At 35.4% G+C, this 13,883-nt stretch overlaps 1 protein-coding gene across 1 annotated transcript in view; it reads right to left on the reverse strand.

The window, feature by feature from the left end:
* Window positions 1–13,883, reverse strand: part of LOC107584198 (poly(rC)-binding protein 3-like) — a 51,221-nt gene that overhangs the window by 8,267 nt on the left and 29,071 nt on the right. Inside the window, exons 4-10 of the mRNA XM_016270703.1 lie at window positions 9,186–9,346; window positions 8,880–8,903; window positions 6,692–6,724; window positions 6,294–6,428; window positions 5,904–6,020; window positions 5,038–5,112; window positions 3,214–3,255 (exon numbers count right to left, since the gene is read on the reverse strand). Coding sequence (XP_016126189.1) covers window positions 3,214–3,255; window positions 5,038–5,112; window positions 5,904–6,020; window positions 6,294–6,428; window positions 6,692–6,724; window positions 8,880–8,903; window positions 9,186–9,260 — 501 coding nt within the window. The 5' untranslated portion in view covers window positions 9,261–9,346. The remainder of the gene's footprint in view (window positions 1–3,213; window positions 3,256–5,037; window positions 5,113–5,903; window positions 6,021–6,293; window positions 6,429–6,691; window positions 6,725–8,879; window positions 8,904–9,185; window positions 9,347–13,883) is intronic.

Here is a 13,883-nt window from a genome sequence, read left to right on the forward strand (position 1 = left end):
GTGTTTTTTGACCTTGCATGCATGTCAACCTGTTGTTTGGGACTCCCAAAACCAAAATATGAACCTTTCATTACCCATAATAGGGGCACTTTAAAGAGTTTGGGGTCGGAAAGATTTTTTAATGTTAAAAGTCTCTTAAGCTCACCAAGGCTGCATTTATTTGATCAGATATACAGTAAAAACAGTAATATTGTGAAATATTATTACAATTTAAAATGACTGTAATCTATATTAATATATTTAAAAATGTAATTTATTCCAGTGTTGGCAAAACTGAATTTTCAGCAGCCATTACTCCAGTCTTCAGTGTCACACGATCCTTCAGAAATCATTTTATTATACTGATTTGTTGCTCAAGAAACATTTATTTTTATGATCAATGTTGAAAACAGCTGAGCTGCTTAATATTTTCCTGAAAACCATGATACATTTTTTTTCAGGATTCTTTGATGAATAGCTAGTTCAAAATAACAGCATTTATTTGAAATATAAATATTTTGTAACATTAAAAATTTCACTTTTGAACAACTGAATTATTAAGTCCATACTGAACAAAAGTATTAATTTCTTTCTTTCTTTCCTTCTTTCAAAAAATCTTACTGACTCCAAACTTTGGAAATTTAGTGTACAATTTTTATGCATGTAAAACCATAATGCAACAGGTAAGATGCCAATAGAAAAGTGATAAAGTGATAATCATTCTCAAGCTGTAACGAAAAACAAGAAAAAGTGGAGATATCACTCTGTTTGCCTGGTTTTGATGCTCCTATCAATAATGTAACAAGTTTGACAGAGGATTTCCAGGCTTTTGTACATAGACAGGAGACATTTTAAGATCAAAATCAAAACTACATTTGCAATTCAACATATAAAATGTCAATATAACCTCAAATCCAGTTGCCTCTGCAAACAAATGATGCTTTTTAGTTCTTCCACTGAACCGCAAAAAGGCATTATGTTTCTCACAGAAATGCTGATTTGCTTGAATGGCGAATTTCCTTTACACTAATCAAAGGTGATACTCCATGGTCTGAAAAGTTTGAGAACCACTGGATTAGGTAACCACGTCACTTTCGAATGACCTCAGCGTGAGTCTTGTATGTAATTCTATGCAGACCATCTAGAAAATGACAAAGACTGTCATTTCCTCCAACAGGCCAAGTCCTTAGAAGTTTGGTTTACATTTTGGAGGGCTGAGGTTGAGAATATTTTCAGATTGTAATGCGACAAAAATTACACATCAGTAACATCATATTAATATTACTGCTTAATATTAATAGAGAGGTCCACGCTGAAAGTACATATAGCCATGCGGACTATTGACGGTGCTAGGGGGGAAGAGGGTGGATGGCTGGGGACTCACATCTGGGTGTGGAATGGCATATTGTCCCTGAATTGTGTAGGCCTGTGAAGACGGAGAGAGAAGAAAAATTCAAATCAACATTTTTACAAGGCTGCAGGGCCCAATAAACATAAGAACTAACTGATTCATAACTGCTAAAGGATCTGTTAATATTTTAAAGGAACATTTGGTTCAAAAGCTGAATTTTCGTTCATATTTTATGTGAATCATTTTTTATGACTAGTTATACAGTAATAATATTCAGCACTTTAAATAATTTACAACACTCCTGGCTTTTCATATCTGTGCGTCTACTTGAGTGCAAGTGCACACTATGCTAAAAATATATTTCATACAGTCTTCAAATAACAAACACATTCCTTGAGTAGGTAAATATACCCGACAATAAAAGCAAATCTATTTCTGAATCATCTGAATAGATGAATATATAACATCCTTCACCAAGTTTTCTACAGTACATACAATTCTGGACCTCTTTTTATATTTTAAAAAATAAGAGATAAAAGAACATAAGTTTAAAGTGTAAAACTGATAATCATGTTGTATTTCATGTAAAAAGCCATGATGTGCCATCTACGATTATGTTAGCTGAAGTGCCTGTGAATGAGTTACGTTAAAAAGATGCTGAGAGCTTTGTTAAAGGATATTATTATTCATCATCAAAGGAATGTTAGATTAGCAGGGGGGAAAAAATTACAAACGCATTGTATTTTGTGTTGGTTAGTGAATGAGTGGGGATGACTTTGAAAAAAACGTTTGATAGCATATCCCTTCAATATTTATAACTTGACATTTCAAATTTTATTGGAATCTCAAATTAATGCAAATCCAGGTCGACAAACTCTATCACATCCTGAGATGTTACACTTTAAGCTTTGAAAATATTAAAAGGATATGATATTTGCTCTGAGAGGGAGGAGTTTATTTTGCAATAAGAGTGAAGAACATCGATCTAGAATTAAAATACACTCAAAGCAGCCAAAAACGCATTTATTGCCATGTAAAGGTGAGGTATGCAATTTTCTATTTTTCAATGTTGAAATATAATCTTTCTACACCAGTTGAATATGCAAAGACTTCTAAGGTTTTTGAAGGTTGATTTCCTGAAGAGAATAATTACATTTGAATCATTACTCTGTATGTTAGTGCACCCCAACATTTCGATTTCTGGTTCAAAAATAGGCTTAAGAAAAATAAGAATATTAATATGCAATAATAATATATTTGTCTTAATTTATTGACTTTGACTGAATTTTCAGGCAGTCAGTTTAAAATCATCAAGCCTTTGTTTTGCATGATTTTTAAATATGCTCATTCCAAATGCTTTCATGCTTTCTCTTTTTATGGTAACTGTAATGGGACAAAAATTTTGGAATACAAAAATGAAAATAAACTGAAGTACTTGAGTTCAAAATGCACATAACTTCACACAAATGCATGTAATTTGCAAAGTGAATTTAAAGCGAACTAAAACCTGCTAAAACCTCTTAGAATGCATTACCACAGCAGAAAGACAAAAACATGAAAAATATGCATCTGGATTAGGTAACCACGTCACTTTCGAATGACCTCAGCGTGAGTCTTGTATGTAATTCTATGCAGACCATCTAGAAAATGACAAAGACTGTCATTTCCTCCAACAGGCCAAGTCCTTAGAAGTTTGGTTTACATTTTGGAGGGCTGAGGTTGAGAATATTTTCAGATTGTAATGCGACAAAAATTACACATCAGTAACATCATATTAATATTACTGCTTAATATTAATAGAGAGGTCCACGCTGAAAGTACATATAGCCATGCGGACTATTGACGGTGCTAGGGGGGAAGAGGGTGGATGGCTGGGGACTCACATCTGGGTGTGGAATGGCATATTGTCCCTGAATTGTGTAGGCCTGTGAAGACGGAGAGAGAAGAAAAATTCAAATCAACATTTTTACAAGGCTGCAGGGCCCAATAAACATAAGAACTAACTGATTCATAACTGCTAAAGGATCTGTTAATATTTTAAAGGAACATTTGGTTCAAAAGCTGAATTTTCGTTCATATTTTATGTGAATCATTTTTTATGACTAGTTATACAGTAATAATATTCAGCACTTTAAATAATTTACAACACTCCTGGCTTTTCATATCTGTGCGTCTACTTGAGTGCAAGTGCACACTATGCTAAAAATATATTTCATACAGTCTTCAAATAACAAACACATTCCTTGAGTAGGTAAATATACCCGACAATAAAAGCAAATCTATTTCTGAATCATCTGAATAGATGAATATATAACATCCTTCACCAAGTTTTCTACAGTACATACAATTCTGGACCTCTTTTTATATTTTAAAAAATAAGAGATAAAAGAACATAAGTTTAAAGTGTAAAACTGATAATCATGTTGTATTTCATGTAAAAAGCCATGATGTGCCATCTACGATTATGTTAGCTGAAGTGCCTGTGAATGAGTTACGTTAAAAAGATGCTGAGAGCTTTGTTAAAGGATATTATTATTCATCATCAAAGGAATGTTAGATTAGCAGGGGGGAAAAAATTACAAACGCATTGTATTTTGTGTTGGTTAGTGAATGAGTGGGGATGACTTTGAAAAAAACGTTTGATAGCATATCCCTTCAATATTTATAACTTGACATTTCAAATTTTATTGGAATCTCAAATTAATGCAAATCCAGGTCGACAAACTCTATCACATCCTGAGATGTTACACTTTAAGCTTTGAAAATATTAAAAGGATATGATATTTGCTCTGAGAGGGAGGAGTTTATTTTGCAATAAGAGTGAAGAACATCGATCTAGAATTAAAATACACTCAAAGCAGCCAAAAACGCATTTATTGCCATGTAAAGGTGAGGTATGCAATTTTCTATTTTTCAATGTTGAAATATAATCTTTCTACACCAGTTGAATATGCAAAGACTTCTAAGGTTTTTGAAGGTTGATTTCCTGAAGAGAATAATTACATTTGAATCATTACTCTGTATGTTAGTGCACCCCAACATTTCGATTTCTGGTTCAAAAATAGGCTTAAGAAAAATAAGAATATTAATATGCAATAATAATATATTTGTCTTAATTTATTGACTTTGACTGAATTTTCAGGCAGTCAGTTTAAAATCATCAAGCCTTTGTTTTGCATGATTTTTAAATATGCTCATTCCAAATGCTTTCATGCTTTATCTTTTTATGGTAACTGTAATGGGACAAAAATTTTGGAATACAAAAATGAAAATAAACTGAAGTACTTGAGTTCAAAATGCACATAACTTCACACAAATGCATGTAATTTGCAAAGTGAATTTAAAGCGAACTAAAACCTGCTAAAACCTCTTAGAATGCATTACCACAGCAGAAAGACAAAAACATGAAAAATATGCATTCATTTCATTCCATATTTGCTTAAAATTCACTTTTTGGATAGCAGTAAAAGGCAGTGCTGCTGCACTGAACTATGTCATGGCAGAAGAGCAGACTCTCCTTATGGATCTGAACTCTCATTGACAATCTAAAGCTCCTCTCTCTCTCTGCAAGCATTTCCCTGGTTAGGATGGTGTGACAACATGCCAGTGAGAAGGTGAGAAAACCTGAGTGAACTAACAGGCAGTGGCTGGTGCTGCAGTAAAAGGCTGAGGTTGGCTGCAGATGCCGCCAGCGGATCGGCTCTTACCTGGCCACCTGAAAAAATGACAGGGGTGGAGGCGGGCTTTGGGCGGTAGGGAATGGTGGCACCTTTCGGTGGGGACTAGGAGAGGGGAAGAGGTAAGAGGCAGAAACAACGTTAGACCAGGAGACAGGTGTGTGTGGTGGAGTGTTTGTGTGGTAAAGCAGGAGCACAGATGTTGTGAGACCCCAGCGCTTGAAGATTTGTATTCTCTAGGCTGTGTGTTGTTGAGCTCAAACTGTCTAATCCATAAACCAGAAACAAGGTGGGCAAAAGTCAAGCTTCATATTAAAATAATTTCTGAAGGATCACGTGGCATTAAAGACTGGAGTAATTATGCTGAAAATTCAGCTTTTCCATTACATGACTAAAATACACTTTAAAATATATTAAAATAGAAAACAGTTTGTAATAATATTTCATAGTATTACTGCATTTGCGTGTGTCTTTGAAACAGCCTCCCTGTACATATTAAATCCTATGACTCCATTGAGTGTTTTAAATCTATGTTGAAGACCCATCTCTTCTCTGCTGCATTTAACTGTTCTTAGCTATGTGGGGTTTGTTTAGTGTTTTGTTGTGCTTTATGGTGTGTATGTGTATATGTTTTGTAAGTATGGGTCTGTAAAGCACTTTGGTCAACTTTAAATGTGCTATAGAAATAAATGATTGATTGACTTGTAGCCTTAGTGAGCATAAGAGACTTTCACTCAAAAATCATTTAAAAAACGTTACCGACCACAAACTTTTGAACAGTAGTGTATACCATTACTGTTAACATCAAAACATGTTGGTCAGTTTTGTCAAAGTGGTTAGTTTGAGATTTTTTTTGAGATTAAGTGAGATTTTCATATATTGTATCCGACCAGCACCTCTTCAAACTTGTATGCGATCATAGCGAAGGCCTTAAAGATGGCATCTGTGGGTCCAGTGATGGTTACGATCCTCTCAGGACAGTTTCCCTCTGAGATGTTGATGCGAGCGCCGCTCTGTAGGATGTCAAAAGTCAAAATAACCCTCATATTCTTGTTCTGCTTTGCATCTTAGAGACTTCAAGACCCTTTTAACAGCTCAAAAACACACTTAAAGGTGCAATTGTAAACTACTTTCCTCTATCCCATCTTAAAAAAAGTGAAATAGGTTCATTTCACGTTACCGACCACAAACTTTTGAACAGTAGTGTATACCATTACTGTTAACATCAAAACATGTTGGTCAGTTTTGTCAAAGTGGTTAGTTTGAGTTAAGTGAGATTTTCATATATTGTATCCGACCAGCACCTCTTCAAACTTGTATGCGATCATAGCGAAGGCCTTAAAGATGGCATCTGTGGGTCCAGTGATGGTTACGATCCTCTCAGGACAGTTTCCCTCTGAGATGTTGATGCGAGCGCCGCTCTGTAGGATGTCAAAAGTCAAAATAACCCTCATATTCTTGTTCTGCTTTGCATCTTAGAGACTTCAAGACCCTTTTAACAGCTCAAAAACACACTTAAAGGTGCAATTGTAAACTACTTTCCTCTATCCCATCTTAAAAAAAGTGAAATAGGTTCATTTCAAATCACTATTATTATTTTTACACAAACAACACTGAGGTCGGTGTGATTAAAAAAAGTTATTCTCAACAGAACATCAAACAAATTAGCAAAACAAAAACATACCTCTTCACGCATCTTCTTCACAGTTTCCCCTTTCTGTAGCAAAAAGAAGAGCAGAATATTTAGATTAAGTGCTTAAAATACGCATATACACACATATATAATATACTGAATATATTTAATATACTATATCTATCAATCTACACTACCGGTCAAAAGTTTGGGATCAGAACATTTTTTTATGTTTTTTACAGGAGTTTCTTATACTTATCAAGGCTGCATTTATTTGATCAAATATACAGGAAAAAATGTAATATTGTGAAATAGTATTATGATGTAAAATAAAGTTTTTCTATTTTTAATATACATTAAAATCTAATTTATTCCTGTGATGCAGAGCTGAATTTTCAGCATCATTACCCTCCAGTCTTCAGTGTCACATGATCCTTCAGAAATCATTCTAATATGCTGATTTATTATCAGTGCTGGAAAATATTGTGCTGCTTAATATTTTTAAACCTGTGATACTTTTTTTCAGGATTCTATGATGAATAAAAAGTTAAAAATAAGAGCATTTATTTAAAATATAAATCTTTTCTAACAATATACACTACAGTTCAAAAGTTTGGGGTCAGTAAATTTTGATTCTTTCTTTTTTTGAAAGAAATGAAAACTTTTATTCAGTAAGGATGTGTTAAATTGATAAGAAGTGATAGCAAAGATTTATATTGTTAGAAAATATTTATACTTTGAATAAATGCTGTTCTTTTTAACTTTTTATTCATCAAATAATCCTGAAAAAAGTATTGCAGTTTCCAACAAAATATTTGGCAGCACAACTGTTGCCAACATTGATAATTCTAATCAGAAATCAGAAATCATATTAGAATGATTTCTGAAGGATCATGTGACACTTTGCATTACAGAAATAAATGGCCTTTTATAATATATTCATATTTGCTATTATAGCAAAATAGCTATTTTTGTAATAGTATTTCACAATATTACTTTTTTTACTATATTTATAATCAAATAAATGCAGCCTTGGTGAACAGAACAATCTAAATTTTAAAAATCTAAATTTAAAATTAAAAACTCTTATTGAAATTTTTAAAAACTTCTAAATCTGCTATCATATGACCCTAGGTGACTTTATTTTTATTTTTTTTCACCATTTTTGACCATGACAGCATCTGTCCACATTCACTTATAGAAAAGAGTAGCAAGAAAAGAGGTTTGGAGCCATGTTGAATGAACCACAGTTTTGCATGAATAATTTGGTTCATAATTGCTATTCTACTGTGAAGTAAAACTATCACACAAAGTAACTAATGTTTATCTCTAAACTAGCTGCCTTGAGATTAACATAATGGTCGAATTGATGAACAACTCCAGCCCAAATGAAACAGATGACTGCTACCCGTCTGCACATCCTGAAAAGATGGTATTCGTAGGCCTGCAACTAACTGTGATCCTGATCGGCATCCCGTCCAATGTCTTCTTCCTGTTTGTGTCGTATCGGCTTATCTGTCAGAAGAACGAGCTGGGCGTCTATCTGTTTAACCTGGCTCTCTCTGACCTCTTGTTTATCATGTGTTTACCAGTGTGGGTTCAATTCTGTCTTTACGATGTGTGGCCTCACGGCAAGACGATGTGTATTGTTTGTGTTTTCCTGCTCTTCACAAACTTCTACACCAGCGCTATGCTTCTGAGCTGCATCGCGGTGGATCGCTACTTAGCAATCGTTTACCCGCTCAAATTTTGCACTTTTAGAAAGCGCAAGACTGCAGTCAGCATGAGCATTGCTGCTTGGATTTTTACTATTGTATTCAATGCAATAACCGTGCATCCAGACAGTATCTACGATGTGGAAAACTCAATCTGCTTGGATTTATTTCCTTTGCCCCAAAGGCAAAGAATAGTCAACGTTGCTCGTTTTGTTGTAGGCTTCCTCATTCCTGCATTGGTTGTGGGTTTCTGTTATTGGCGGATATGTTCGGATGTGAAGAGAAACCAAACGCTTGGATCGATGGAGCGCCGGCATGTCTTCAGGCTTCTTGGATGCATTTTGTTGACCCTTTATTTGTGTTTTGGGCCTGTGCACATCATGATGGTTTTGAGGGTTTTGCTGGAGGATTGTCCATATCCCAACTGGCTCTTCTTCGGATATAAGGTCAGCGTTTTACTCTCGATGCTCAACTACACCCACACACACACACACACACACACACAATGTCAGTATCTAACATACCTTTCCAATGATGCTTCCCACTTCCTGCAAAAAAACAAAAACAAAGAACCAATAAAGTCATTGCAAGCGTAAGCATTCACAATTGTATATGAACACATTTCCCCATGAAAATTGAAATATTTTATATTAATTCCTTGTTTAGGGATATTTAATTAATCTAAAAGGTCACTGATACTGACAACCCCTGACTCACCTTGGCCTGAAACAGTGGGTCAGGAGAGGACAGATCCTTGAGGCACACAGCAGTGACATCACAAGCCCACCCCCATCCACTTCCCTCTGTACTGCTCTGCGGGCTCAACTTACCTTGCCGTGCATGAGAAGCCGGATGGTCAGGGTCACATTCAGCCCGCCCTCTGACTGGACTTTGTTGAGTTCCATACTAGGAGTGGAGGTGAAGCAGGAATATGGTCACGTGACAGGAAATCCCCAGGAGTAGAATGATGGTACAGCAGCCAACCAGTCACCTGCAAGGTGGGGGGGTGGGGGGGGGATGGGAAAATCACAGACAATGTCATGAAGAACCCATAGACTTCCAAATGAGAAACTAAAACGGTCGCAGTTGGCTCTGCTCAGGAACCAAAACTCAGAATTAAAGGAATGTTCCTGGTTCAAAATTTAGCATTTGCGTCATGATGTTGTTTATCACAGAAGATAATTCTGACTTGTCCCAACTCATTTAAAATGAATACACTATTATTCAATGGTTTGTGGTCGGTATATGTTATTGAAAAGTCTCTTATGCTTACCAAGGCTTAATTTGATGAATAATACAGTAAAAACAATAATACTACAATTTAAAATGGCTGTTTTCTATTTTAATATATTTTAAAAGGTCATTTATTCCTGTGATGGCAAAGATGAATTTTCAGCATCATCACTCCAGTCTTCAGTGCCAAATAATCCTTGAGAAATCATTCTAATATGATGATTTTGTACTCAAGAAACATTTCTTATTATTAATGTTGAAAACAGTTGTGCTGCTTAGCATTTTCGCAGAAACTTTTAATAAATTTTTTTCAAGATTTTTGATGAATTCAAAAGCACAGCATTTATTTGAAAGAGAAATCTTTCTGTAATGTCTTCTTTACTGTCACTTTTGATCAATTCAATGCATTCCTGTAAATAAAAGTATTAATTTCTTTAAAAATAAATCTTACCAACCCCAAACTTTTGATGTAAAATAAATAAAATATGTAAATAAATAAAATTGGATGTAAGTAAATAAAATAAATAAAACACTTTGCACACAGTGCACAAAGGAAGCACACAGTCCGTTCCAGACCGTTTATGTTAAACTTGTAGCTTTATTAAAGCACTTACATGAATTATTCAGTAAAATCCTGCTTTAGTTGAGCTTTCCAAATCATCCTTTTAAAGTAGAACTACTTTAAGATGGATGTCTAATTCCTGTTAATTCCTGTAAAGATTGAATATAACCCACTAGTCTCATGCCAACATGTATTTTAAGTTTTTTGGCCATACATTTTATATACAGTGTATGTTTTATTGCCTGGTGAATTTTCATTAAAATTACCTTACTGTGAGCATGACTTTTTTTAATGTCTGACAGTTTTCTGTGATAATCAACATTATGCTGTTAGTATAGATTGTATTGAATATGTAACATTCCGTTAATACTACATCCCGACATATTTAATAGCCTTTTATATGCATAGTTTGAACACAAGAGGGAGCACTTTACAAGTAATCAAAGTCAGCATAATATCATATTCATTGCCAGGCAGTAATCTCAAATTAATTTCATAATCTAACAGCTGCTGAGATCATTCGGCTTGTTGCACAGCTGAGCCAAATATTTCATGGGCTATAATGCCAGCGTAAGAAGATACATGTCTTACAAAAGTGACATCCCAACCAATCTGATCTTGGTTAACTCTTAAAAGAAAATAAATAATAGGGAAAAAATGCATTAGGAATCTAGATTTCACAGCATCAATGCCCTAATGCTCAAAAAGGTTCTCAACACAAACACACAATGACAATATTCCAGGTAGGCAAATATAGAATCTGCACAGAATTTACACAAATGGAATACCTGTCATTAATAAAATTCTGCACATTCAGGCCCAAATCAAGTCAAAGTGTTTTAGTTATGATAAAGAGAAATAAAACTTATTTCTTAAATCATTTCAGAATAATGAATTAAAAAATGTATTAATTAAAACGATACATTTAAAATGTGATTAAATATAACGCATTAAAAAAACTTGAACTTAAAACTTAATATTGAGGATAATTTGGTTGTGCTTTCAGCCAGAAGCATCAAGCCCATTAAATTCTGCATAAATCTGCAGATTTCTGTGGGTTTACCATAAACAAGGTCATATAAAACAATCTATTTTCCATTTTGTGTAAAAATTCATAACATTCAGCTTATTCGAATCTGTATTTTCTGTCTCTCTGATCCCTCCGATGATTTCTCATGCTCAGCCGTTATAATGCGTATCTGTGTGTACTCTGGTGAGGGAGGGGGAATCCTAACTCCTCAGCACAGCTTCAGACCTGTCCCTTTTTCAGTGATTTATGCCGTCATGTGGGTCAGGGGATCAACAACGATTGAGAGATTGAAACATTAATCTGTTCCAGTACAGCTGCCAGACCTTCAAATGAAGCTCAGGATAAAGAGAGAGCAATGATGGTGACTGGAAAAAGCACGGTGAAAGAGAAATAGCGTGCACAATCAAGGATGAGATAAAAGTAAAAGTGAAGTGACATGTGGCCAAGTATGGTGACCCATACTCAGAATTAGTGCTCTGCATTTACCCATTCAAAGTGCACACACACAGCAGTGAACACACACAAACCGTGAACACACACCCGGAGCAGTGGGCAGCCATTTATGCTGCGGCGCCCGGGGAGCAGTTGGGGGTTCGGTGCCTTGCTCAAGGGCACCTCAGTCATGGTATTGAAGGTGGGAGAGAGGGCTGTACATTCACTCCCCCCACCTACAATCCCTGCCGGTACGAGACTCGAACCCACAACCTTTGGGTTATGAGACCGACTCTCTAACCATTAGGCCACGACTTCCCCAATGTGTGGAGCAATTTTGCATGTTACGTATGAGAAGAGAAGCATAGAGAAAGCAAAGGAAAGATAAGAAGAGATTACCAGCTGTCCGCAAATCTCCTGCTTAGCACTGATTGCATAAAAATTCTAATCTGAGCTAAAAGCATGCAGAAGCAACAAACCAAATGGACAGAAGTGAACCGGCCTGTACTCCTACAAATAGGTGCCCTCCGTTTTAAGAAGCCCCTGACCTGGGAAAAAGAAGCGCGCTTAACTGTATCGAGTGTACTTCAAATCGTAAGTATAATTTCAAAAAACTGTACTTGCAAATAATAAAATATTACATCTAATAAAAAGCCACTGAAGTGTATTTAAAGAGGACACTTTCACAGGTTTCTTAACACACTTAAGTACACATGAAAAGTGCACTTTGTCAAAATGTCAAATTAAAAGTTTCACTTTAAAGTACATTTTAAATCATTGTTTTAATCATCTTTAACACGATTTAAAAGAAGTACACTTATTCTGATGCATTGACTAACAAAGCACAAGTAAAGCACTTAATTATAATTTTAACTTTAGTGTGTTATTTGATTTTACATGTAAAGTAAATATATTTGAAATGTACTAAATTGCAACTTGTTTACGAATGTGTAGATACAAACACATTTAAACAGATGACATTCAAGTTTCAATAGAAATTACATTAAAGGGGTCCTATTATGCTTTTTCAGGTTTTTAATTTTAGTCAGTGTGTAGTGTGTATGTTTGGGCATAAAAAAGAAAATCTAAATCTAGAAAGTTACAAATCTCAAAGTCCACTCCAAAGGGAGTTATTTTGTTTTTAAAAAATCACTTTTCAAGAACTACAACGAACGACTCGTTTGGACTACAGTGTTTGTTTTCTGGGCTTTGTGATATCACAAAGAGGCTCATTGGAATATTATTACAAATAAATCTCGCCTACAGAAATTCGAATGGTTGGGGGGTGGGGAGGAGCGAGGTTGTGGTTAGAACGCTTGGTTGAATGAGTGCATCAGACGAGACGACGAAGAAGAAGTGCTGCTGCAGAGTTAGTGCATCAGAGAAAACAAATTTTTGGCATGTCTAGAACAATTCTTACAAGTACAACACGACGTAGCTGGGCGCCGCGGACAGACGCCGGTGTGCCTACACTCATAGAAAATAATGTATTTGAATTTTAAAGATATGGCACGACGCAACGCTGCGCTGCGCTTTTCGTCCGGTGCGTGACCGCCTGAAATGCTGTTTTTTTCACCTCCATGCCCAAACGTCTTTGTTTGGGCTTCCGAAAGCAGATGATGTCAGGAAACAGTGGTTGCAATTTATTAATGCATTATAACCCCAATTTGCTATTGTGGGCTGCGCATTTTACTGGGGACAGCTTCCACAACACGAGGGAGTACAGTGCCTGCCGGATTCGCCCAAAAAGTTTTTGTTGAAAGACGGAGCAAGGGGGCGTTGCAGTACTGAAACACCGTCTAAGCTGTTAGCCAATCACAACGCACTGGGACAGCTAACCAATCACAACACATTTTGTTTTTCGGAAGTTGGACCTTCATCAAAGCCGGAACTAATCGAGCCGTTTGTGGAAATAAACGCATTATTTTTCACATAATGCATTATTCTAACGACCAAGCATGAGAGCATGTTCTAGTACACCCCCAAAACAAAATCAAGACTCTTTTAAAGTATACTATTTCCATAATAAGAACTCTTTTTTAAAAGTATGCTAAGGTGTACTTATTTTTCATAGGTGTGAAAATGGCTTAATGGCCTTATGGGTTTAATTGATTATTAATTAATTAGTTACATTTATATAGCGCTTTTCTGGGTACTCAAAGCGCATAACATGAAGCGTTTCGAGAAATGCTACAAATTCACTCTAAGAATAATGTAAAAAAAAAAAAAAAAAAAAAAAAAAAAAAAAAAAAAAATTGGGTTAAAAAAAAC

This window comes from Sinocyclocheilus grahami, unplaced genomic scaffold (assembly GCF_001515645.1).
Source record: "Sinocyclocheilus grahami isolate Dianchi unplaced genomic scaffold, SAMN03320097.WGS_v1.1 scaffold57.1, whole genome shotgun sequence".
Taxonomy (NCBI): Eukaryota; Metazoa; Chordata; class Actinopteri; order Cypriniformes; family Cyprinidae; genus Sinocyclocheilus; species Sinocyclocheilus grahami.